The 25,558-nt window shown below is 43.7% G+C and overlaps 2 protein-coding genes across 3 annotated transcripts in view; one reads left to right on the top strand and one right to left on the bottom strand.

The window, feature by feature from the left end:
• The window catches only part of CCDC73 (coiled-coil domain containing 73), a 2,033,683-nt gene extending 2,019,444 nt beyond the window's left edge, over positions 1 to 14,239 (top strand). Inside the window, exon 18 of the mRNA XM_078682465.1 lies at positions 13,940 to 14,239. Within this exon, the coding sequence (XP_078538591.1) occupies positions 13,940 to 14,239 (300 nt within the window). The remainder of the gene's footprint in view (positions 1 to 13,939) is intronic.
• A 3,366-nt stretch (positions 14,240 to 17,605) lies between these two features.
• EIF3M (eukaryotic translation initiation factor 3 subunit M) overlaps positions 17,606 to 25,558 on the bottom strand; it is a 165,447-nt gene continuing 157,494 nt past the window's right edge. For both annotated transcript variants that reach the window (XM_078680850.1, XM_078680851.1), the window contains 3 exons: positions 24,903 to 25,046; positions 18,235 to 18,295; positions 17,606 to 17,862 (listed from right to left, as the gene is read on the bottom strand). In XM_078680850.1, coding sequence (XP_078536976.1) covers positions 17,742 to 17,862; positions 18,235 to 18,295; positions 24,903 to 25,046 — 326 coding nt within the window. In that variant the 3' untranslated portion in view covers positions 17,606 to 17,741. The remainder of the gene's footprint in view (positions 17,863 to 18,234; positions 18,296 to 24,902; positions 25,047 to 25,558) is intronic.

Here is a 25,558-nt window from a genome sequence, read left to right as displayed (position 1 = left end):
TTAACAGAGGTATCATAATGCAGGATAGTGCATTTCCCACTGATTAACTTATCTTGCATTTTTTTTTATATAAGCTGTATCTTATTTTGTATGTTTACGTTAAGGTGAAAGACTGAAAAAAGTCATAGAATATTTTGTTTTTTAGCCACTCCTTTTTACCTTGCCCCCACGTTCACTCATTATGACCTCTTTGCACGCAGCATCACAGTTCCCATTATTTTCCAACCACTGGTACTGCAACACCCTCCCATACAAAATAATTAGGGCTCCCAGTTTTCCATTTTATTGATTTTTACAGATAAATATAGACCGAAAACAATTTAGTTTCCGGTCTGTATTTATTTTTAAATACAGAAAAATATGGAAAATAGGCCTTCTTTGAATGATTTTTTTCTATTTTCTATGATGCCAGGTCAGTAGGTGTACAGATTGAGAGGTAGGAGAGATGAAAAAAGATAATAGATTTCCTAATTAAGCTTAATTAAGTGCAGATCTACAGTTATTTATGCTATTCTGCAATGCAGGTGTTTTCAGATAACATTATTGCGCTGTATACTGTTAAAACCTTTTGGCAATTCAAATGAGAGTATACATTTAGCAGCTAAATAAATGTGGAAAACTACACATTGCACAAAATAAAAAAGGATGAATACAGAAAACCTGAGCAAAAAATATATATGGATAAATACAGACGGAAATGTTGAAAAAATAAAACCATAAAACCGGGAGCCCTAAAAATAATGTAGGTAGGGATATAAAATTAAAACCCTGTTGCAATTGTTAAAATTATTTTAATATTTAAACTATTCAAATATAAATGAATAGTATCTAATGTTAAAAATGTTGACTATAAATAGAACAATATTTTTTATTTTAAAACATATTAAATTTATAATGTGATATAAATATGCATTAAAAATATCATTACATTGAATTTAATTGATTCTGTACATTACTTTTTTAAATCCATAATACGTTTTTGGTTAAGTATTTTTAAAATTAAACTAATATTCAAAAATGTAACATTTAATTTAAAATTAAGCTAAACTATAACATTTCTTATATTGTTCTACATTTAAAATAAACGCATAAAATCTATCAACATTGATATTCTGCATGAATAGAATTTTAAAATCCCCATGGCTATATCTTGCTATACATAGCGAGATATAGTCATTGGGTTTGTAATATTCTATTTATTACCATTGTTGAGTGTAGGGAAGGGCCAAGATCTAGCTTTTTCACTCAATGCCTTGATGTCGGGGAAGAAAGGGAGATTTCACTGCTCTTGACTGAGCAAGGAATTCCTTAAACCCTCAACTTCAAGTGCCAAGGTCCAGAATGCCACAATGTCAGCCAGTAGCAGAAATACAGGTGAAGGGAGGAACAGTCTACGAACCCTGATGATGGGAGAGAGGAGTCCATATATATATATATCGCACTCGTAAACCGGGATCGATGCTCACACCATCATTTTATTTTATCAAAACCAACAGACGCGTTTCAGCATCAAGCCTTCGTCAGTGTTAGTCACGCTCTGCAGGTAAGCCAGGGTATTAATGCAATCACATGTTATACTAGACATTGTTGATGGACTATTTACATTGCAAATAAAGACGCGCCATCTTTAAACGTGCAAATCCGTATTGTTGGTAAATATACCCCTTTTATTATTGTACGTCTGCATTCAGTTTAGAGCGGACAGTAATCACCCCAGTAGGCTGATACAAAGTATCCCCTACGGGGAATATCTAAGACTAAAAAGGAACAGTAGTAAAGATGAGGCATTTGAAAAGGCAGCTGTTGGCTGCGTAGAGAGATTTCGGATGAGAGGATATGATCCTATCTCCCTAGCAAAGACATTAACTAGGGTGAGGAAGATTAAAAGAGTCGATCTACTAAAAAAGAAATCCCCAGAGAATCAATCCAGCAATGAAGGAAAATTTCGTCTGATAACACCATATACCACCGAATCCTTCAAACTTAAAAGAATACTGCAAAAAAACTGGCACATCTTAAAAACAGACTCCGTGCTAAAGGACGACATTCCCTCTAAACCTTTAGTAACGTTTCGAAAGGCAAGATCTTTAAAAGACACATTAGTGAAGAGCCATTTCGGAAAAACCACCCCCAAGACAGGTAAAATAGCAGAAATGGGGGGGTTTTACCCCTGTGGTAAATGTAAAGCTTGCGCAGGGAGTAAAAGGGTTAGAATCTATGAGGTTCCGGGAGCAGACATCTCTAAACCTATTCAGAAGTTCATCACATGCAGCACTAACTATGCTGTATACTGCCTTATCTGTCCGTGCGGCCTGAGATATATTGGGAGCACAATTCATCAGTTAAAAGTTAGAGTCCTGGAACACCTTAGGGCGATTGACAAGGCAGAACCCTCCTACCCTGTTGCAAGACACTTTGATCAGGTACACAAAAGAGACAGGAGCAAACTACAATACTTCGGCCTAGATTATGTGCCGGAGAATGTGAGGGGAGGTGACAGGCTAAAAAAGCTTAGGCGCCTGGAATCCAGGTATATCATAGACTTGATGACGAAAGTACCGCTAGGATTGAACAGTGGGGAAGAGCTTGCTGTTCACTTGGGACAATAAGTAGAGTTGACTTGAAAATACTGAACTTGATGAATCTTGTTTTGTTGAAGCCTTATGATCATTAGGAGTAACATTCCTTTCTCTGCTTTTCCTTCATTCATTTTTCTTCTTCCCCTTTTCTCCTTTTCCTACTTTCCCAAAATCTAATTTGAACAAATATGAAAAAGGTCACAGAATTGGATAAGGGAGAACTATGTAAGAGGATTTTAGATTAAGAATGGAATGATTGAGTAAGATGATTATGTAAATAGAACACCGAACAGTATATTTAATAATCCCATTAAGCTGATTTAACTGATTGTATAGAAGATCGGGATGGTATGGTAAATCTTGACGCCTATCTGCTGGCTGGAGTATGAAATATGCCAATTCATGGCTTAATGGACTGTGACTAATTGGAGAAAGTGGCACGATTGTGTGCCACTCTAGTCTCCCCGTAAGGGTATCAATGCGGGGAGAAACGCCGATACACGGCGATATTGGTTCAAATCTCCAATTGCATCTAAACTGAACGCAGACGTACAATAATAAGAGGGGTATATGTACAACAATACGGATTTGCACGTTCAAAGATGGCGTGTCTTTATTTGCAATGTAAATAGTCCATCAACAATGTCTAGTATAACATGTGATTGCATTAATACCCTGGCTTACCTGCAGAGCGTGACTAACACTGACGAAGGCTTGATGCTGAAACGCGTCTGTTGGTTTTGATCAAATAAAATGATGGTGTGAGCATCGATCCCGGTTTACGAGTGCGGTTCTTCTGAAGTGGAATTTTGGAAGCTGAGCGCTGTGTGTTTGCGGGCACCCATTACCGCACGCCGCACCCACCCGTGAGTGCCCTGACTTTCCAGTGGGACAGGGAGCATCGATATATATATATATATATATGTGTGCATATATATATATGTTGGGTCGAACTAATTAACTAGACTTTGCCTAGAGTACTGCGGGGTCTGTGCCTCCTTCTTCGCCGTACCGCCGCTGTGTGGGAGTCGGAAGTGGCGGGAGCAGTCAAAGTTTGGAGATATATATATATATATATTCATATATATATATATATATATATATATATATATATATATATATATATATATTCAGTAAAAAAACAAAGGTTAAAGGGACGTTAAGGTTAGGTTCAGATTTTACACACGCACAAAACCATAGAAATTCAGCAGTTATAATTAGAGTTGGCTCAAGAAACTAAGGGGCATATGTACGAGTAACTGGCGGAGCAGTGTTATGCCAAAATTGGTAACGCTGCACTCCTTCACTTTCAAAATACAGAGATACGCTATATTTACAAAAATACGGTGCACCCTGTTTCCTGTAGCGCTAGCAGTAAAGAAGTAGCTTGGCGTGTTTTTGCTAGGGTGTCTGCACTGTGGGGGGGATTGTTTATGTGCAGGAAGGGACACCTTCCTGCAAATTAACGATTTGTTCAATCCATGTGTGTGCAGCACATGTGAAAAGCGCAGTATACGAGGAAATAAAATATTTCTCCTCGTACCTCCGGTTTAAGACCAGGTATTTGCGGATCTTATTTTTGGCGCTGCACCATACCTTGTAAATACGTGGCAGCGTCTAAAAGCAATTAGTGTGGCGGCGGAACGCCCACTGCAACATCCATTGCCTGCCCCTTTCACGCTAAGTGCTGCACGTTAAGTGGCTTAATCCTGCCTTGTAAATAAGGTGAAGGATTTAACGTCGTAAAAAACTGAAGTTCTGGTGGTGTTCACTCCTTGTAAATATGCCCCTATATCTTGAGCCCCACCATGCAGTTTTCTCATTAATAATTTTACAGCAAATGTTGCAGTGATACTATCAATGATGTCATGAGTGATGTAATATGTGGGGTAATTAGCAGTGCTTGGCGAGGGCTGTGTGGCCCCCCTCCAGAAGCTGTTACTGGCCCTTGGGACCCCACCCCCAAGGGCCAGCTCAAACTATTACTCGGGGGCCCACCCACCAGACAGCAGTTTCCGGGCAGTGAGAAACCTGTATTTGCTCTTGTTTGGCAGGAGCAATTTTAAGGCTCCAGCCAAGTGAGAGCAAGCGCTAAGGTGCTGATTACAGGTTTTGTGATCCGACCGTCTTACTGCTGCGCACCCCAGGACACCGCAGCTATTCATGGAAGGATCCCCGCCATGAAAAGGCTGTCGGAAAGGAAACTCTTAATATGCACAATGGTACCTGCATCGACATCACCTCAATTCATTGCCACTTTACACATCGCCAGGATCCTGGTGGTGACGGCAGTCTAGTTTTGGGCTGGTTTCGGTCCGACCGCTGCACTCAGAAGTCTGACCACTGTGGGTTTGGCGGTCTTGGGACCGCCAAACTGGTAATCAGGCCCCAAGTCCACTCTCAGCAGACAGGAGCATGAGAAATGCTCCCGCCCGCTTGGAGCTGACTTTTTATCTGTTTCCATGCCCGCTGTGAAGTGGGCAGGGAGGACTGGGTCCTCTAGGATTGTCGGCTGTAACCGCCTTGTAGGGACTTTAGGAATCCCGCATTCCCATGCCAATGTGACGTAATGTGGGTTGTGATTGGAATGTGTACATCCCCGGTAATCCAAGCGGGTTATGTAGGGAAGTAGGGAGGGGGAACTGAGAAACCTATCAAATCGGACATGCAAGTCATGGGGCACTGAATAGAATGAATATACCCTCTCTCTGGGATTAAGATGCCTCCAAACATCAATCAGGTCCCACCCGTACGCCCATTGGCTCAACACTGTGGAGTTGGCTGTAGCAGTCGTACCTCTGAGTGGAGGGAAGGATCTGTCTGAACTCGTATCCATGACACTATTAAAATCTCCTCCAATCAACCATGGCATGTTACACCATGTTGTCAATGTTTGGGACAGAATTTGGAGAAATTGGCCTTGGTCTGTATTAGAAGCGTACACATGACCTAAAATAATATAGTGCTCATCCAGCCTGCCCTTCAGAAACACTTATCTACCCTCTTTATCGGCAAGGACCTCATCCACTGCAAAAGGTGTGCCTGGACGAACCCAGATTAAGGTTCCTCGTACAAACACAGAATAGTCAGTGGTATATATCTTACCCCTCCATTTTCATTGCTATCAGCCTGTTTCCACCTCATTTAAATGACTCTCTTCTAAGAGAGCAATGCGCATAGTGTCTTTTAAGGTAAGAATTGACCAGGTATCTGCGGGATGGTGTGCGGAGACCCCGAACATTCCAGGTAAGTATCGTATGGTCTGCCACTGCACTACTTTATGTAAAAATTGAAGTGTACCCCGACCTATGCAGGCAGCCATGTGTATGGATCGGCAAAGCGCTGAATTCTCACCTATTACCCCCAGGATGGCCCTGCAACTAGAAGGAAAATAGGTAAGCCAACGTGGCAAAGGGGAAACATTATTAGAGCGGCGACCTTGAGCAAGCGGTGCTACGCGAACCATGACAGAAAGTAAAGTGACTGCGTACCCAACTGGTTCCCTATATAAGGGAAAATGCGAGGGGGTGTGGAACCGTGTGGGGTATACCACTGATAAATCCCCAGGTTTCTCATATCTTTATGTATAAGGATGTGTGTAACTGAAAATAACCCACAGGCTCTGTGTGCAGACCTATGTGCAGCATCCTTTAAGCAGGCTTAACAATATAATAAAACAATGCAAGAGTTACAATACCAGATATCAGCAGATAGCAGTCCTTTAGACACCTCGTGGTGCAAGTGCTATTCCCAGGCTTTTTCATACAATACCATCTGAAGTCTGTGGCATGACATCAGGCATTCGCAGCGATAGTGTCCGATAATCCCACTGCTGACGAGCCCTCATCTTCTGAGGAGTGAAGCGGGGTACCATCCTTGCCATCTCCACAGCTTCAGCCATCCGCACCGCAACTCTGACCACCCCCTGTATTTCCTGGCGGATTTGGTATGGCGAGGTGCCGCCAACAGGCCGAGGAGTAGTTTCCTGGGCCGTCGACGGGGACTTCTTGCCCTGCTTGCCTCTCCATTCCAGGTGCGTGGTGTGCCCGTATGATGTGGGCCCGAGAGCCGGCCTGTGGTTCCCATCAAAGACCACTCAACGTCTTACAGGAAAGAGCAGTGAATAAGAGATGTCCAATTGTCTAAGCTTATGTTTGACTTACAGGAAAGACCACAGTTGACGCTGAACCATAATCGTATAGGTCAGGGAAAAACAGGACCTTAGTATTTTCATATTTGACCTCAGCCAGTTTCCTGGTTTCTCGTAAGATCATATCCCTGTCCTGAAAATGCAGCAACTTGAAGATAAGTGGTTGTGCTCCAGCCCCTGGTTCAGGTTTCCTGCCCGGGAAACGGTGCGCTCGTTCTAAAGGGAAGAACAGGGAGAATGAGGAGGGTAGTATATTTGTAAGTCACTGTTCGATAAAAGCTACAGCATACTGACCTTCGCTCCCTCCGTCAGTCCAATCAGACGTATATTATTCCTCCTGGAGTGATCCTCCACTTCTTCCACTCGAACTTCAAGCTATCGTTCTGGCCTCATGTGCGTTTTGTTGCTTCTCCAGGAAGTCAGTTACAGGCTTCAGTTCTGCGATATCTTGCTCCACAACAGTGACATGATACCTCAGGTTCCGGTGGTCCACGTGTAACAGTGTGGGGTCCAGCGAAACTTTATCTAGTTTGGATTCCATCGACTCCCTGGATCGCTCTATGGCATTCAGGATTGTGTCTAATTGATTGTCTTGGGGGGGGTCCAGCTGTGTTGATGGTTGTTTGTTCTGAGTCTACCAGGCCTGCAAGGAGGTCCTCGACCTGGATCCTTTAGTGCGGCCCATCAGCCCACACTAGATACTCCAACTCACTCCAATTATCTCGGTGTACTCAGCAGAATATACTGGTATATTTTAGTAAGGCTACACGCCCACTGCGCTATGTCTGCAGGCAGGTGCTCAGACATAAGCTCCAGGTGCAGATCCAGCACCGTATGCGTGGAGCTGTAAGCTTAATGTGTCCGGTTCCCATTTCCCGAGTCCCAGAGCCACAGTTAAATTAGCGACCTCCACAGCGCCCCTTTTCCGAGACTTCTATCTTCTGTTCTGTACTCTCGTAGTTCACCAGACCAATACTTGATGTTGTGTGTTACGAGCACCCAAACTGTAGTGATATGTCGCAAGCCTCTCCCTTCGCCTGTACACCGTGGCCTTATCTATCAGTCTCCCCACTAGAAACAGGCTCATAAGTACTACACGCCAATGCATGGAGACCTACCCTCAGTGGCTAACTGTCCTTGCATCTCCAACTCTCCATATTTGTGCTTTATCTCAGAGGCCAGTAATTTACATCGTCTCGGGGCCAAACCATGATTGCTGCTGCTGCAGCCCGGTGCCTCAGGCAGTTCCCTCTATTAGCTATCTCCATGCCATGGCCCCTCCAGTTTCCCTTCTGTCCTCCGTGCAATCGCGGTTACCATCTCGGGCCCCGGGCCTACGCACCTCTCGAGGCCTGTTCAACTATGCCTCCTCCCATATAAATGCAGCCGCTCCTCGCACCACCAGGATGTCAACCCACAGAGACACTGCTCCTCATCGCAGGGACCACCGGCGGCGGTTGTCTCCACTTCAGGCTCACCAGCTATCTCCGCGTGTAGTATATACCCCTCTGCAGCTGTCCCAGATCTGCCCCGGCCCAGGCCACTTTTGAGAACAGTCACAGCTCGTCTATTCTATGACAACTCTTATCTTGCCACCCAAGCCTTCTTTGCTGCTTCTGGGAAAGGCACCCCCAACAGTTGGTCGCTGCAATGCAGGGTCCACTTATGGTAGCTGCCACTGCTCCAGGCTCACCAGCTAATTCACTCTCCCGTACCCATTACCTTCTCTGCCATTTTGCGCTGCCCGTCTTTTTCCTCTATCGGGCGGCGCTGGGACCAACTCCTTGCTCTCCACCAACTCCGGCACCCACCTCGGTGAGTGACTGTGTCCCAGGGTCCACCAATGGCGGCTACGGTCTCTCCTGATATACTAACTAGAGCACGTTCTTGCGCCCTTCACCTCTTCTGCCTGAGCTGGCAGGCCCGAATCTTCACCGCTCTCAGGGCTGCATCCAGGTTCCTAATTCCCAGCGCAGCCCGCCACCTCTATCTGGTGTTGCAAAGTGCGGCTTCTTTTGCCCCCTGCACCAATACTTAGCAGTGCGACGTGTGCTGCTGTCCCAATCCCTTCTTGCACTCAGGCCATGGCCACGCCTTGGTCATGCTGTAGGCCTCACCCAGGCCCTGCACGCCCCGCCTGGACCAGTCTCTTGACTCCGGCGCTCACACGGCAGGAGTTCTGGCGCCGTCCTTGCTTCGTCGGATGCCTAGGGTTTCGCTGAGCAATAGACCAAGGCTCTTTGTCTGCAAATGTTGTGGTTGTTCGGAGAAATTTCTCGGATTAAGGTGATATGTGGCGGAGTGAAGTCAAACCGCGTCCGCCATGTTACCCTTGCAGGCCACGCCCCCATCACTGCAGAGCCCTCATATGCCACCTAATGTGCTTTACCAACAGGATGGAGTAGGTCATCAGTCCCAGCAGCCTCAGAAATTCCACAGGGCAGAAGCTGAAATAACAGGATCATAGCCTGAATATCCTGGACTCTCGTTTCTGGGGGAAAGGCATGAAACCAAACCAGGCCCAGAATGGCTCTAATGAAGGGGAGCTTCTGAAACGTAGTTAGGTGTAACTTTGGCACATTGATAATGAACTCAAAAGATGATGAGAGGTTTGCCAAAGTCTGGCTGGAGCTAGTTGATGACCGTCTATGCCAACTCTGCCTTCAACAGCCAGTTGTTGCTGTTAGGGAAGACTGGGGACCCTTACTTCCAAAAGTGTGCTTCTACTACTGCCAACACGTTCTTGGACACCTGAGGGGCACCTGTGGGACCAAAGGGGGGGGCACAGCAAAACGAAAGTGCTCCTGTGTGACCACAAACTGCAGGTAGTGCCACTGTACCTGGAGGACAGGCGATAGATATCCTGCAGTTCTAACATTACCATTCAGTCTCTAAAGCATCTTGAATTTTTCCTTCCAGAGAAAGGCAATGAGAGAGTGCAGGCCTTAAAGAGGAGGAACACCTTTGTCCTTCTGCACCAGAAAGTAGCGGGAATAACAAGAACGACCTACTTCTGGCACCGCACCCTCTCAATAGTCCCTTTGGATAAAAAGGCTTGCATTTCCTGCACTAACAGGGACAGATAGGCCTGCGGCAGTCACTCTGGAAACAGTGGAATGTGTGGCGGAGTGGCAATGAAGGGCAAGGTGTACCCCATTCGGGCTATCTGCAGGACCCACCTGTTCGATGTGATGGTCTGCCAACCCAGCAAGAATAGTTGGATCCTGCCTCCAACTGAGTGACTGTGCTTCTCTAAGGGCATACTGAAGAGGTCTGGTAAGTGGGGCTGCAGTTCAGTGGCTTACTGACCCTGAAAACGTGGAGATTGGGTGCCACAGCTATGAAACCTCTATGCACCGTGCTGGGGCTTAATTGGCTGACGGAATGAGGTACCTCTGCCGCGAAAGGAACGGTAGGGCTGATGCGGTCGGCTGGGCAGGAGATATAAGATCAAGCACTGCGTCATGGCCCTACTCTCCCTGGAAATACATAGTGGACTGTAGCCAGGAATGGTAGCGAACGGCGATGCTGGTGCCAACGGCGCGCCCAGATAAACCTGTGGTGTCCAAGCGTCAACAATTTGTGAACTTAACTGCATCCCTACCTTCCTGGATGAATTGGGGGAGGACAGGATGGAGATATTCTGAGACACCTTGGAGGACTTGAGCCATCAAATCTCAGTGTCAGAATAGCTACCCAGGAGGCAGCTGGCCTTCACAGATCAAAGGACCAGAAGAAAATACCCACTTCATAAAGTTCACCACATACTTGGACTCCCATTTGGAGATTAGTCTGGAAGGAATTTAGGTTAGCCTAAATTGTAGACACCTGCATAACCAAACTTTCACAGGAGGGTGCGGAGATAAAAAAAAAAAAGAAAAAACAGGATCACCCGGGGCAGGGTGGCAGCATCTCGCAATCTGCCTATTGTCTGATGGGCCAGAGCAAGGTTTGGCCCAAGCTTCCATAAGGGTATTCGTAAGTGCCTCACTGAAGAGCAGGAAGTGCTCAGTGAATGTTTGCCCCAGCTGGAGCACTTCTATCAAAATATTAACTTTTATGTCCAATTTAGGGAGGTGTAGTTCAAGAACTTCGGCTTCCCTATGCATGACCATTGTGTATTAAGCATTCTCCTCTAGGCAGGGCCAGGAGAGGAGTCCAATTTCAAGGGACTTATGAAAGTCACTAGCCTCTTGAAGGTCATCATACCAATTTTGCTTGTGGTATGGCTGCCCACTGCCAGTTACATCACATGTAAGGCCACTTGGCTCTATTGGGCTCGAAGGTACGCTAGAGGGAGTAAGTAAGGTTCGAAGAGTCGGAGAATGGCCTCACTGAACTCTTCCATCTGCCTCAGAGTCGCAAGCAGCCCTGGAAACTCTGTTTGTGCTGAGACAAGTTGTGGGATAGGCTCTGGTGTTGATTGAATTCGGGAGCTACATAGAGAGGCACAGTTCTCAGGAGTTATGTGATTGGCAGGAAGGGGCAGAGTCCTGCTTGGATTCTTTTCGACTAACCTTACGAGTTGAGAGCGACGACTGACCTGGGGAATGACTCTCGTGACTTCTGGACTGGGAACAGGACTGTGACCGACCCTTCTACTTGAATCTGTCTCATTGAAGAGTCTTCCAGTACTTGGTGACAGAGTTTTGCCTCTTGGTCTAGCATGGCCTTCCGGTTCATCAATGCGCAGTTACTGCAGGCACAGTGGTCGCTTAACGCTAGGTTCCTTCTGGTGCATCAATGCGCAGTTACTGCAGGCAGAGTCATCGCTAAACCCCAGGCACCCAGAGGAAGACCAGGGGAGGATCTGTCACATGCATTTGTTTGCGAAGGTCCTTACAATGTTTGAATCCGGTCGTCTTTGTAGGCGACATTTCACCTGCACACTGATGAATTTTGAGCAAAAATCTTTTTCAAAGAGATGAAATGTAGCTCAGGATTTGTGGCTTGCAAAGAAAGGAACGGACTTCAACAAGCGGCGTGGCACATATGTATACACACGTCATTTACGGAGCAGAACAGCATCACTATGTCACAATGCACCATTAACCGGCACACAGAGGTATGGCTCAAAAGTTTGTGGATCTAGTCTGATGCCTTGGCGATTATTTAAAAGACTAGGAAGCTGCGGTTAGAAGTCTATCAGAATTGAGGCATGGTGTTTCAGAGTACTTTCACATCCTTGGCTGGAGTATGGGTGTTTATATATTCATATATATATTCACTTGTACAGAGACATTTCTGTTGCAGGTGAAAGGGACTGAGACACAAGTTGGGTACTGAATTTATCTGGATAATAGGAAGTTTGTGGATCCCTGCAGATACCAGAATGTTTTGTCACAGTAATATGAGGAAAATGCATGATTTGAGGCCAGGATTGAGGTTTGCAGGTGATTCCCAGGAAAGAAAACCTTTGAGATTAATCCACATCACACCACCCTAGAGACCAGAGTTTGTAGTTTTCAGAAATGTCTAGCTTTAGTAGCTTTCCATGAGCAGTAGCTGAGCCCAGGTCTTAATACTGCATCTACCCAAATCACCATAATAAGTCAAATTGCAAGGTAAAAATGTTGTTATGTCCACGTTGCGTCTTGGGGCCTTTCGTGTTGTGGACGATAGCCCCAGTCACACAAGTGGGTCACAGAATTTATCAGGAGCCTGGTAGGGCAGAAGAAAAGAAAATTTCTCTCTGTTTTTAGATAGTAAATATAAGCAAGTGTGCAAGAAAAAATGGGTTTCGCAAGTATGTTAACCCAATATTCAGAGTTGTACAAATAACTACTATTCCTGAGCTCAGCATCGTTGCGTGCATCCACATTTTCCTAACCTTGACAGAGTGAGTCTGGTCACTGCATCAATCTGGGTGGGTGTGGAGGGGGTAGAAGTTGCAAGTTGGGAGCCAGTAAAGTAAAAATGATGTGAAGGGAGTGCATGGTACCAATGTCTATTTGAACCCCTCCGATAACCACATTACGTTTCCCCTGCGTTACAGCTTTTAAAAGGAATATGGTCTCAATAATTGGAAAGGCTTGTGGTAATTTAGAATGAATTTCAATTCGTTTTTTGTGCTGCAAGGTAGATGCCCTGGACATCAAGGGAAAGACACAATGTTGCCGGAGCTTATCATTGAGCAAAGACTAGACATCGAGCACCGTCTCAATGTTGCACAGGATGTTCAACTATCCTCTGATGGGAACTCAAAAATAAAAGAGCTTTTATGATGCTGCAAGTGCCCCTGATGGCAAGAAACGGTGTTAAGGCCTATATCTGCTGAAAGAAGACTAATAATACAAATGAGAAAACAATGCACTTGAATAAATCATAGGATTAGAATAGTCAACTTGACTGGACATAGGACGACAACTCTAGCAATGAATTCCAAACATGGCAACTAGATGTGCTTTAATTTGTTCTGCTCTAATTTTTATTTTAAAAAATTGTGATTCACATGACTTTGTATTACACAGGGATATGGTATAGAGATGCTGTTATGGACATTTTTCTGTCTTCTGGAAAGGGAAAAGTATTGCATGTAATACAATTTGCATTCTCTAACTTTTATTCCACTGATTTGATTTTAAAGAAAATCCAATTAAATGAATGATAGAAAATATATGGTCCTTTGGCTGACCTGTGTATAAGCATGCACACTAACATCATTGTCGACTCAAGCTCGAGCATGGCTAAGATGTCAATCTTACATGGGACTTCATTCGCAGGCACAAAAGGGCTTTCTATTTACTAACCACTAATATACCCTCCATTCTTAAGATGCATTTATACACATGCATTTTCTCAAGCTCTAGATTCAGCCGTAAGTAGTACTCGGACTAAAGATACTTATTATCACAGACCTAATTCTGTAACAACCATAATGGTGCTATTTTACAAAGGATGGGAGTAGGGTTTAGATGTCAGTATCCTCACATACTCAAAGGGAAATTCATGATGGTATCCCAATTACGTCACAGCGCATAGAGTTCCATAATCAAAGGCATCTAGATTTTAATTACCTGTTGAGAAGTAAAGTGTTTATATAGTTGTGTGTGTATATATATATATATATATATATATATATATATATATATATATATATATGTTTGAACCTCATTCAAAGCATAGTAGAACTTTAGTAAGTAAAAAACTTAAATCGCTGATCCTCTACATACATGGATTAGTGATTGTCAATGTATTTTATGTTTTCTAGGCCACCTCAGAAATTGCTGGACAACAACAAATTTCCTCTACAGACATCTCATCGTGTGCTCCTGGTTTGACATGCACAGATTCAAATGAGATCACAAATCCAGTCCATCAATTCTCCTGTAGACCAGAACATTTAAAGTCAAGTGAAACATTATTTGATGAGGATACAGATTCTCCACCCTCCAATATACATGCCCAGATCAAAGAAATAGAAACATTTTTGAGTATGCAAAGTTTAAAGCGGACCAGAAAAAGAAGATCAGAAGAAACACAAAGCAAGAGTTTTGATGCTGCTATATAAAGGCGTACCTGCATTAAAAGTCGGGACTAAATCCATGGAAGAACTATGATACCATAATATTTGCTCTGCTGATCAGTGTATGAGCTGTCCTTTCATGATACATTTGTCTGTTAATGCAGAGACAAGTAGAAGGCAAGTACTTGCATGCAAAGAGTGGTTCTAGTAACAGTTTCAAACCAACAAATGGTTGTTTGCATAGAAACCATAAAATTCGCAGTTTCAGGATACAATTTTAATCAACAAAAAATGTGTTATGTTAAGAGGTAGTGGGGTTAGCCTGGTTACACTTTGAATAGAAAGTTTCCATTTTACAGTTCATTTTATAGAGTAAAGTATAGCACCAGAAAAATATGAAGTACTATGGTTAGTGTAGATCTATCAAAAAGTGCTATCCATTATTGTTAATGTGGTCTCAAGAACAGATATCTAAAGCGTCAAAGTTTGGCAAGCAATTTTAAGGGGGTGAAAAGCACTCGGATAGTGTGTTCCATCACACTGCGAATCATGTGCTAACAAATGGGAAATGGATATGAAATAGTCTAATGTAGCCATTTCTACTATAAGACAATGGTGCACAAAGTCAGCTCGCAACAACAAGGAGCATGCAATTTTAACTGAGCAGTGCTCAAATCACCTTAATGTTCGTATAATGACTTAGCGGTCAGACACTGCGATTCAATGAGCTGTTTTGGTTTTTTTAAGTTAAAGACCGGAGCCTGTAACACTGACGGTCTACCCTGCATCAGAAGACGAACATCTCTAGTAGGAGCATATATAATCACTTTCAATTGATTTCACTTTGAAGAGGATAAGTACAACGTTCTACCTTTTCCTGAGAGTCACAGTAAAGTTGTATTACTTTCTAAAACATTGCTTTCAGAGCTAAGCCAGTGTTATCACAAACCAAGCTCTGTTAGCAGAAGGTAAACAGCAAAAAAGGGTGCATCGGCCTACGAAGTAAACAAGCATTGGAAATGCAATAGGTCTCGCAGCATTAGAGTTAGTGCTTTTAGAATTGTTTATGGGGTTTTTTTTTAAATCTTTAGCATTTTTGTTTCCTGTAGGCAATGCTAAAGAATTACAAAGAAAAAAAGCCATAAACAAATCTAAAAGCTCTAACTCAAACGCAGGAACATTAACTAATTCTCCCACAGTCACAGTATACAGAAAGCCTGTGCGGTTTCCTTTTAGTATAATGACTCCACCTTCTGAGTTGTTTGCGTTGCGCCAATACCACGAAGAAAGCCTTAGCACTCTTGAGGGGACGCAGCTATGTAGGTTCTGGTAGACCGAACGGTGGATCGTGTCATTATGGCGGCGTTTTTCCCATTGACCGTGTATTGTGAATCCACCTTTAACTGTACCGGGGGGGCCCCGAGAAGACGCAGCTATGTGGGTCTTGTTGATCGGGGATCGGTGTGATTAGGGCAGCGCATTTACAATTCACTACGATGTCATATTGGTTTTCCTAGGAGTGGTTCAGGGGTGGCCAGCTGTTCTTACGTTTTGTGGTCAGTGCCAGGATTACAAGGTATGCAGAGATTGAACTAGGGAGTGGTTCATCAATATTAAACTGGCAAGGCAATGCAGGGACGGGGCTGGCCAGAGTGCAGCCACGTGACAGGCAGGTTGGGTGCCGGGAGAACCAGATGTCTTAGTGAATGTCTTACTGAATCGGGGTGGACACTTCAGTTCTGTCTGTGTTTCCAGCAGACGGTGACTGGCTTGCACATAGTGCAGCCACCTAGCCGGGGCACTGGTGCACTTTATTTCATAAATTGGCAAGATTTCCTCACAGCTGCTTGCGTTTCTTGAGAATGCTGCACGTTACTTAAATATTGCTTAGGAAGCTCTATCTTGCGACTGTGAATGGAAGGGGAGGGAACCCTGACGTAGCGAAAATATTGATAGGCTGAAAACTGGTGTTTATGCTAATTGGTGGTAACAACTGCAGGCAGCAAGAACTAGGCAGTTCGAGATTGGTGTAGACAGAGCACAGAGGTAGTCGTTTGCAAAGGTCCGAAAGGCGGACAGTAGGGCCTTCAGCTGTAGCGGTCGTCAGGGTTGCTGAGGAGCAGGGTTTGAATTTCGGCGGGAATGCTCGACATTGTGCGACTCTGGGCAAATCACTTAATTCCACAATGTTGGTGTGCCGTTGTGTAACGTACTGGAGCTCGTGCGAGGGGCTCTGATACCACATGGCTAACCGGTTAGTGGTAATATTGTGACGGGGGCGCGCAACATCTTGCAAATCTGGGGAAATCACTTCATTCCTGCATGGTGACGTTGCTAGTGAAGCCATCAGGTTTGGCACACCAATGAAATAGGGGTAAACCCGTTTTTGGGGGTCGAGTTTGGCTGGGTCGTTCAGCATGTTGGGTTTGGGCCAAAGCACTTGATTATCTCTACTGTTGTGTCGGTCGATAACGCAAGTGACGGAGGCTGGTGCTCTGATACTCCCATTGCCAATCAGTTGTAATCTAACAATTGGGGCGAAGTGGTTGGTGTTAAATTCATCTGAAGACTTTTAGTGCAATAAGTGGCCCTAGTGCGCGCTTAGAAGGGATGGTGGTGCAATTTGTATCTTAAGCCTCGGTGCAATTTGTATCTTAGGCCTCGGTGAGGGGGCGTCACCAGCATCGGGATGGCATCTATTACATGAGGTGGGAGAAAAGGATGGGGGTGGGCGGGGAGCGTAGGGACGGCTCAGAGGCCTGAGGCAGAGCGCACCATATGGAGAGGGAGGGGGGTGGCAGTGGGAGGGTGATTGATGGGCGGGGCAGTGCTGGGGAAGCCTTTGATGTGGCCTGGCGGCCGTGGAAGCCGGGCCTTTGAAGTGAAGCTAAGCTTCACTTCAAAGGTGTCGGAGGAATGCGGGCGGCTGTGCACGCGCTTTTAAGCTCAATGCGCATGCGCATTGAGCTTAAAAGTCACGGGCACTGCAAGGAATCGCCACGATTCCTTGCAAGTTAGATAAAGAGTAGATGAGCCCCTATAGTCTCGCTTGCTCGATGCGCATGCGCATCGACAGGCGAGACCTAAAAAACAAATAGGTAACTCCCATGTTAACATAAAACATATACTATTACCCGCAACTTCAACTGTTCTTTCATTTCAACAATTCCATATACTGTGTTAACTGCTAGCTTTCGGTAAAATAAGGTAAACATTAGCAGGTGGCAAATGTAAAATGTAATGCGATATTTATCATACTGTAGAGACAGGGCATTCACTAAAAGATATACTAGAAAACAATGTTATGTTCTGAGCGCACACGCATTCTGTGCGTTGTATCTGTCGAGTTATAGAAGCACAATGAACTTCAAAAATAACATTCAAAGAATTTGCTACAGACACCACGCAGAATTATTTTTTTCTTAAGCCTTTTATTTCGAGCAGCTCAATAAGCGGCCCATGGAGAGGAATGCTAATAAAATCTGCCAACAGATGTGAACTCATTATTATTGTTTGGCGTTTGTTTAATCTAAATAAAGAAAACAATTCAAGCATCTGAAATACTTGAAAGGCTAGTTTTGACTCGGTTTAAATTCTGTTTCCAGGCGTTTAGTGTGTCGTAGAGTTGTTGCCACTGCTGCTTTCCAAATGTTCGGTGTGTGCTGTGACTGCAAGAAAAAATACCAATTTAAATTGCAAAAGAATACTTTCAAAATGTTAATTTCACATACTGGTTGGCTTTGGAGGACAGGCACCTTAGCATTCACAGACTTCAGAATATTTAAAATAGGCTCTTGTAATTAGTATTCTATTCAATGCCATAGCTATTAAATGAAATGTGCTGGAAAATAGGATGCTTTCATTAAATAAGCTAATCACAATCGGTGTGAGCTTTAATAAAATGATGATAAATAGCAACTATTTAACTACAGACTCCTGAAAAAACTCTCAAGCATCCTTGCTTATATTTAAGATACTGAAACACACATATACACACTAAATACTGCTTTACGGAATTCTGCAACGATAAAGTTCCTTACCTGATAATTACTTTTCTCAGTGTCTGATCGATTTTACAGTAGACCATCTTTGTTTTTACAGCTGAAATAAACAGTGTGCATATTTAGGAATTTTCAAGGATAATTGGAACAGCGTGTGGACACATTTAATTTTTGGTTTTGTGATACACCGGTCAATTTGTGCATTATCAGTATATAAAAATACAGAAGGATACATCAAGCAATGCGGCTTAAGCAAGGGGGACAATCAGAACGGAATTTATTAACTCACTACCATAGAAAATGGGTTAAACTACATCTCATCCTCATCTCAGTTTATAAGTCTCACCAAACCCAAACCACCTCACAAAACATCCCAGCTTCTCAAGACCTCTGCAAAAACTTGCACGGTTTCTTTACAGATATTTGAACCACTGAATAACTCGTTCTGGCTACCCACTGTTGCCTTTCCCAAAACAGGAAACAATGAGTTTTTAGATTCTGTAAAATTAGCATGACTTTCTTCCTCACCTTGTCACTATTCAGGCATTAATCTGACTGATCAAGTCACTTTAGAGACCTCTCTTCCCTCTGATCAACAAATGTTCCAGGAGGCTGATCTTCCTTCCCACCTTAAACATGATGGAGTCACTTTATTATCTAAAAATCTCAAGAATTTAGCCTGTAAACAACTCCACAACTGGATCACGGGATCAAGTAACCGTAACCCTAACCAAGAGAAAATCACCAGTCTGGGTTCAGACGCATTACCTCATCAGAATGCTAAAAGATCTACATGCTCTATTGCAAATCATTTATCTTCACCCACCAGGCAAATTCTCCAAGCATTACATGACTGACAGTCCAAAAGAAAATCTGTCATAACTAGGTAGAAGATGGAAATCATTTATTTCAGCTTTGCCCAATCTGATGGATCTGCTAGATGCCTTGGGACTTCATTCAGCTCCAACCAGTCTTGCTTTCTGGAATCTCAGGAGTCTTGTTTGACAACATTTCATCTTTAAGGTTTTATGCACATCAGGTAGTAGCATTTTGCAATTACCATCTCCTGTTGCAGAACCTTATGCCATTAATGTTTTTCCATCTTAGTGCAGCCATTGTCCCTAGCTAGGTCCAAATATGCCAACTGAATTCACCTCAATATTGCCCTATTAAGCAAGCTACAGCTGTTTAAAAAAAATAAATACATAATAAAATATATATATATATAAAAAAAAAAAATATATATATATATATATATATATACACATATATATATATATATATATATACATACACACACACACACAAAAAGAAGAAAGGCTCATGCTCTACTGCATCGTAACTCATTCATAATCTGCTACCTAGCGGTGGTACTGGAGTTTTGCTTCTTCAGCAGTTTTAATACACAGCTTTAACCTCCTTGCCCCTTTACCTTTGTGTGGGCTTGGTCTTGCCATTCTCATCTATTCCTGATGAACCTGCTTCTCCCATGCTTAGAAAATTCCATAAATCGAGCAAAGTTCCTATTTATGGGTCTTTTGAGATCTTTTTTATTATCTTTTCCATGTCTCTTTATTCTTTTCGATCCGGTCGCTTATGTTGTAATAGTTCAACGTCAAGCCATGCACATTGTGCTACTGTTAGTCTGTTATCTTCTCAGCGAATTTATAGCACACTAATCATCCACAATGGTATCCAGTTGGTCTGTAGAAGGAGTGTTAGACCAACCCTGGTGGTTTACTTGAAAAGTCAGGTATTCAGCTTCTTGCTAAAGTCAAGAAGAGTGGAGGAGCTTCTGATGTGTGGTGGGAGGTTGTTACAGGGTTTACGGTCCAAGTAAGAGAAGGTGCAGCCCCCTGCTCTGCTTTTGTGTAAGCGTGGGGTGTGTATTAGTGAGAGACCTTCAGAGCAGAGGTGTTCAGGTAGGCAGGGCCAGTGTTGTGGAGAACTTTGTAGGTATGGGTGAGGAGTTTTAAGTATGTGTCCCAGTGGAGTTCCTTAATGTGTGGTGTGATGTGGGATCAGCATGGGAGGTTTAGGACTAGTCTCGCTGCTGCGTTTTGGACGATCTGCAGTCTTCTTGTGAGCTGGTTGGTAATCCCTGCGTACAGGGTGTTTCATAGTCTAGTCTGCTGGAGATGAGGGCTTGGGTGATCATTTTCCTTGTGTTGTCTGGTAGCCAATTGTAGATTTTCATCAGCATCATTAGTGAGTTGAAAAAGGCAGAGACTACTGTGTTGACTTGCGGGGGTTATGTCCCGTTTGTTGTATATGATGATTCCGAGGTTTCTTGCTTGCAAACAAGGCGTGGGGGTGGGTCCTAGGTCTGTGGGCCTCCAGGTGGAGTCCAATGGCCATGTGTTCTTTCCGAAGACTATCACCTCGGTTTTGTTTGAGTTCAATTTGAGGCAACTGTATCGCATCTAGGTGGCTACTACTGTCATGCATGCGGTTTCATTGTGTCTGGTGTTGGGAGTTTTGTCCGACAGGGACAGTATCAGTTGTGTGTCATCAGCATAAGTGAGGATGGTCTTCATCACCTATACCTCTCCTGCTTGGGGTGTATGCATCCTCAGCATGCCTATGTTGTGTGTGTTACCATCAGTATGAGGTCCTTACCCCCGTTACTGGAGTACTTGTTTCACTCAGACCAAATTATCATGGTAATGGGTAACTGCATAAAGTGCCCAGGAAAAGAGATTTCTTTGGGATGCAGACCAATTGTTCTGATAACTCCACTGCATCCACAACTTTAGCTAAACACTTCCTCTGGGCATGAAGGTCCTAAGCGTCTGTTAAACTGTGGGGTTGAGCCAATCTCTCCCTGCACATGTTGCTGGAAGTTCACTGAACTAAATGGACTCGTTTCCCTGCCTCCCTAGAAGTGGTCATGGAGTCAAAGTCTCAACTTGTTCCAATAACATCTGATGCCCCTATCTCAATTACTCCTCTGAAACAGCAAAAGAACTACGCTCTAACTCTGCCAGCAGAGTTTGGGAAGAAAGTGTTTCCAAGACACTGACAAGGCAGGGGAAGCAGCAGCACTGGGTGCTGCCACGATACCCACAAGTCAACCCAAAACCCTTCCCCTCAACATTGTCCAGACATACCAAGAGTTTCTTTTAGATCTCAACATGCGCATGAAAAAGTGAAGCTCTAGCTGTTGACCAAGGTTCTGTAGACCCTCAACGACAACAATCCAGTTGAGAGTTCAACACAACACTAAGGGCATGTCGTATTACTGAGTATATGATTACTGCTTCAAATAGGAGGAGGACTGCACACCAGCACAGCCATTGTGCTATAAGAAGTCTATACAGCTACTGGTGGCACCTCTTCTCAGAACACAATCTGCAAATTTTGCAATTAGCTGCTCTGTTCTCTGGGATGGTAGATTCTAAGACAAATAGCTCAGTTTCATCTGAACCTTTGTAACAGGAGCAGCTGAACTGGAGACTCTGCACTCCTGGCTGGCCCATGTGGATCGGGCTGAAGTAGCCAACTTATCTTCAGTGCTCACCTCCGATTCCTTCGGAGATTCACTGAACCCTAGATGAAGGCTGAAGGGACTGACTGTTGGTCTGCCATTTAGGATGCCTCATTGCACAATGTGTCACCTGGGGTAGCAGAATATTGATGGTGGATCACATTCCTTGAGAAGAAAATGATTTGTAATGAACCAGATGCTATCATGAGGTCATGGTGATGGGCGAGATATTCATAGCGACACCAGTACCCTTGCTAGAGAATGAGGCCATTTATGCATTGGTGACCTCTACAATCCCCCCAGTATTATCAGTCCTGACCACAGAACCCCAGGTTCTCTTTCATGCCCAGGTGATATAAATAAAGCCTCCGAGCATGTCATCCCAAAGCCTTTGGACATCAAGAACTGTGATTCAGGGGTGGGTCCAGAATGTATCCTGAAACCCTACAGCTACAGAGCAAAGCAATATTCTTCCACATGAACAAAGAGGTAAAATATTCACAGACCAATAGGAAGATAAACTACTCTGTTGGAACTCTCCCCAGTGGCAGGCCTAAGACAACACCATCATGGCTAGTTAAAGTCTTCGGCTCTGACAAGTTTAACTGCTACACCTTCCTGCTCCTGGAACCAACACCCCCCTCGCCCCTCCAGAAAGAATGCAAATTGATGGTCATTACAGGCAAATAAGATGCTGAGATTAAGTTGATGACTGGGACCTTATTTACACTGTCGTACCATAAACCCCAGTCTGTTTATGCAGCATCAGTGTAGGAACACTCCACCAGGACAAGTGGTGTCTGTGGTGCTCTCCCAACATGTACCTCTCAAGAGAAATATGCTGGGCGCTCTAAAGGCTATTCCACATGCAACTTGATGGCATTACTCTCCAGAATCTTCGTCCTGAAGCCATGTCAAGTTTGTCCATATGAATCTCAAACTGTTTGCCTAGGGCTAAACATCATGAGTTGTCTTATTTCCCCCACCTGTGCTGATTCTCAAGCGCAACCTACCAACAGGTTAAAAGGGGAAAGAGCCAAGACGTAAAAATAGTATTTAGTTACCCCAGTGGTGGCTTCATTACACTTAGTCTGTAAGCACCTTCGACCTTAAAACTACATGCCCTTATCTCATTAGGCCCATATGAGATTAAACATGGAATATATCGCCGCCACGAAAAACTACTAAGGTTGGGTGCACAAGCCATCACTCTTCCCCACCACTGGGAAGTCAGCACAAGTTGGTTGCTAGGTGAGTTCGGCCAGACTATCAGGGCTGTAAGTTCTATTGGCCTACTACACTTTCTGAACCACAATCACCCTGATCCTCCGCCTTAAACAGCCGCCGTCGGGCACAAGGTATAAGTAAGTTAACCAGTCTTCTGTAACATTACGGTAACAATAACTAGGCATTCCTCCGCCCCCAGCATGAATACACAGCTGATTTTAGTACATTTGGCCTAAACAGAAGTGCTAAAAACAGAGGCGATTAAAAAGCCTTATCAACCACTGGATTGCTTACTTCTTTATGTAGCCGTGAGTACGAGTAAACACATAGCACTTCGCTAATCCAACCCTTGGATTTGCTTCCCCGGTCATAATTAACACTTACAGTTAAGCACAACCTGGATATTGAACGGTATCAACCCACACACCCAAGCAAAACAATAATTAATACACATTTGATAATGTAACCTAACGTAATTCTTGTAACATTCGTAGTCCCATCAAGAACTTGTTATTCACCTGTTTGCACTATTTCTCCATGCCCTACCTATGGCTCAGCCTTATAAGGAACTGTTTCCCTTACTCCAAAGTGTTTCTATTAATGTAGTGTATACATTCATTACTATTATTATACTTAGTTTGACATAATTGTCTAAATAAAGTATTGCTAACTTGAAACTGGACTAGTACAGTCATGCAAAAGTTGCACTGGCTACCATGTTCCGATCCATCTCCAAAACTCACATGGAAATTGATACATCAAGCACATGATTACCAAACATACACCATAAAAACTACACCCCTGGAACTTTTATACTCAACAGGTAAGTAGTTGAAGCTTGGCTTTTATATTTTGAACCTCTCAAAAGATGAGCATCATATTCTCAGGTTCAGAATCTCATGACTTATCTGCTGTCTATGCCTCAGAGTGGTCTACATTTCTTATGCATACTGAAGAAGTAGTTTGTACCTGTGTGGGTGCACTCAAATGAATCAATCCTATTACTTTGGTTAACAAATTCATTACCTTTCGATAAACTATTGAGGCTAATAATAACACTCACTAACAAACCACTAACCCAAACAAAAAAACTGAAATGTGCATTTGAAACTAGCAGAAAGCGCAAATAATTCATGCCCTATATGAAGGACAATATTACTATACACACTGCAGTCTTTTTTTGTAGCCCCGGGTGCTTGCAATGTGCAGAAACTGGTACTGTGCAGAGGAGCGCATTACGAATATTATTGACAAAGAACATTCCTACCGTAAAACATTAAAGTGAAGTTAAAGGGTAATTTTATCTTCATTTTCAACACATAACTTCACAATACTAGTTATTTACAGGGGCGGCTCCTCCACTAGGACGGAGGAGTGTCGCCCCACTGCTTTCTCGCAGTGCGAGAAGCAGAAACATAAAATGGTAATAATTTTTAGTTATTACCATTCTATGTTTGGCTGCGGGTGGGTGGGCATGACTGCTCTTCGAGCAGGGTAGGTGTGGTGTGCCTGCCCACTCCTGAGTGCGGAAAGACTGCTTGTTCGGCCCCCAGGTGCCGCCCAAACCAGTCATGCGCACTCTGCCCTTCTCCACTCAGGCTGCAATGCAGCCTGCATGGAGAAAATTGGCCTCCCCATAAGCCCCAGGCTGGGCGGCGTCGCGATCAATCACAACGCTGCTTGCAGGGTTGTGATTGTCTTTGGGGAGGGAACCTGGCTGCCTGCTTCTGCTTCCCGTTCCTGCCGGAGGCAAAAGAGCAGGAGCACAGAAGACGCGGGACCCGGCTGGCAGAAAAGTAAGTTTAATTTGTTTTAATTATTATTAAATACCCACCCCACCGCGTGACCACCGGTGAGCCATGCCGGCCGCGACTGGTTATTTAAATGAGCAGCCACGTTGTTTGAAAGCATGGGGATGATTGATCAAACCTTTTACACAGTGCAGAAAGAAAACAACAAATCAGTGACAACATAGTAAACTACTCTAACTTACCATCAATTACAAATGCTTCGACATCATCAGCCCCAATCTGAAGTTCCTGTTGAATGGTATCAAAGGAAACTTCTTTACTTTCAACGGCCATTCCCATAAACGTAAGAAGTCTCATTTTAGCCATGTTCTGCTCATGTGAGAGGCCTGCAAAGCATAAGCATTGGAAACAGGTTTTATTTAGAAGGTTACACCCTTTCAGATAAAACAGTAGCATAAGTTTCCTGGTAAACGTCCAATGGGAAGCCCAAGATGTAGGAAGGGTGTTCGCATCACATGAAAACAGTAGTTTCACAACTTGTCAAAGATCAATCAGAATGTGTTCGGTCACGTCTCAACACCAATGAATTGCAGTAACTGAAACAGCAGGACTTACATTTGGTGGCACACATCTTCGTTTTTAATGGGAAAATACTCCTCTTGTTACTTACTGCAGTTCTTTTCCTGTTCCTGGGGAATTGTATTAGTTTCAAAGGTCTCCTATGCAATCACTAGTTTAACAGGATATAGTTAGAATATCCACTTTCACATAAACACATTCTGAGCCTTTATTTGCTGAAATTGCACAGACCCAATATTTGCCTAAATTAACATGTGGGGTACCAGGACAAACATGTTTTACTGAAAAAAAAATATATGGTGTTGATTGTCAAATTAAT

Source organism: Lissotriton helveticus, chromosome 3_1 (assembly GCF_964261635.1).
Source record: "Lissotriton helveticus chromosome 3_1, aLisHel1.1, whole genome shotgun sequence".
NCBI classification, from domain to species: domain Eukaryota; kingdom Metazoa; phylum Chordata; class Amphibia; order Caudata; family Salamandridae; genus Lissotriton; species Lissotriton helveticus.
This window is presented reverse-complemented; position numbering and strand designations above follow the sequence as displayed.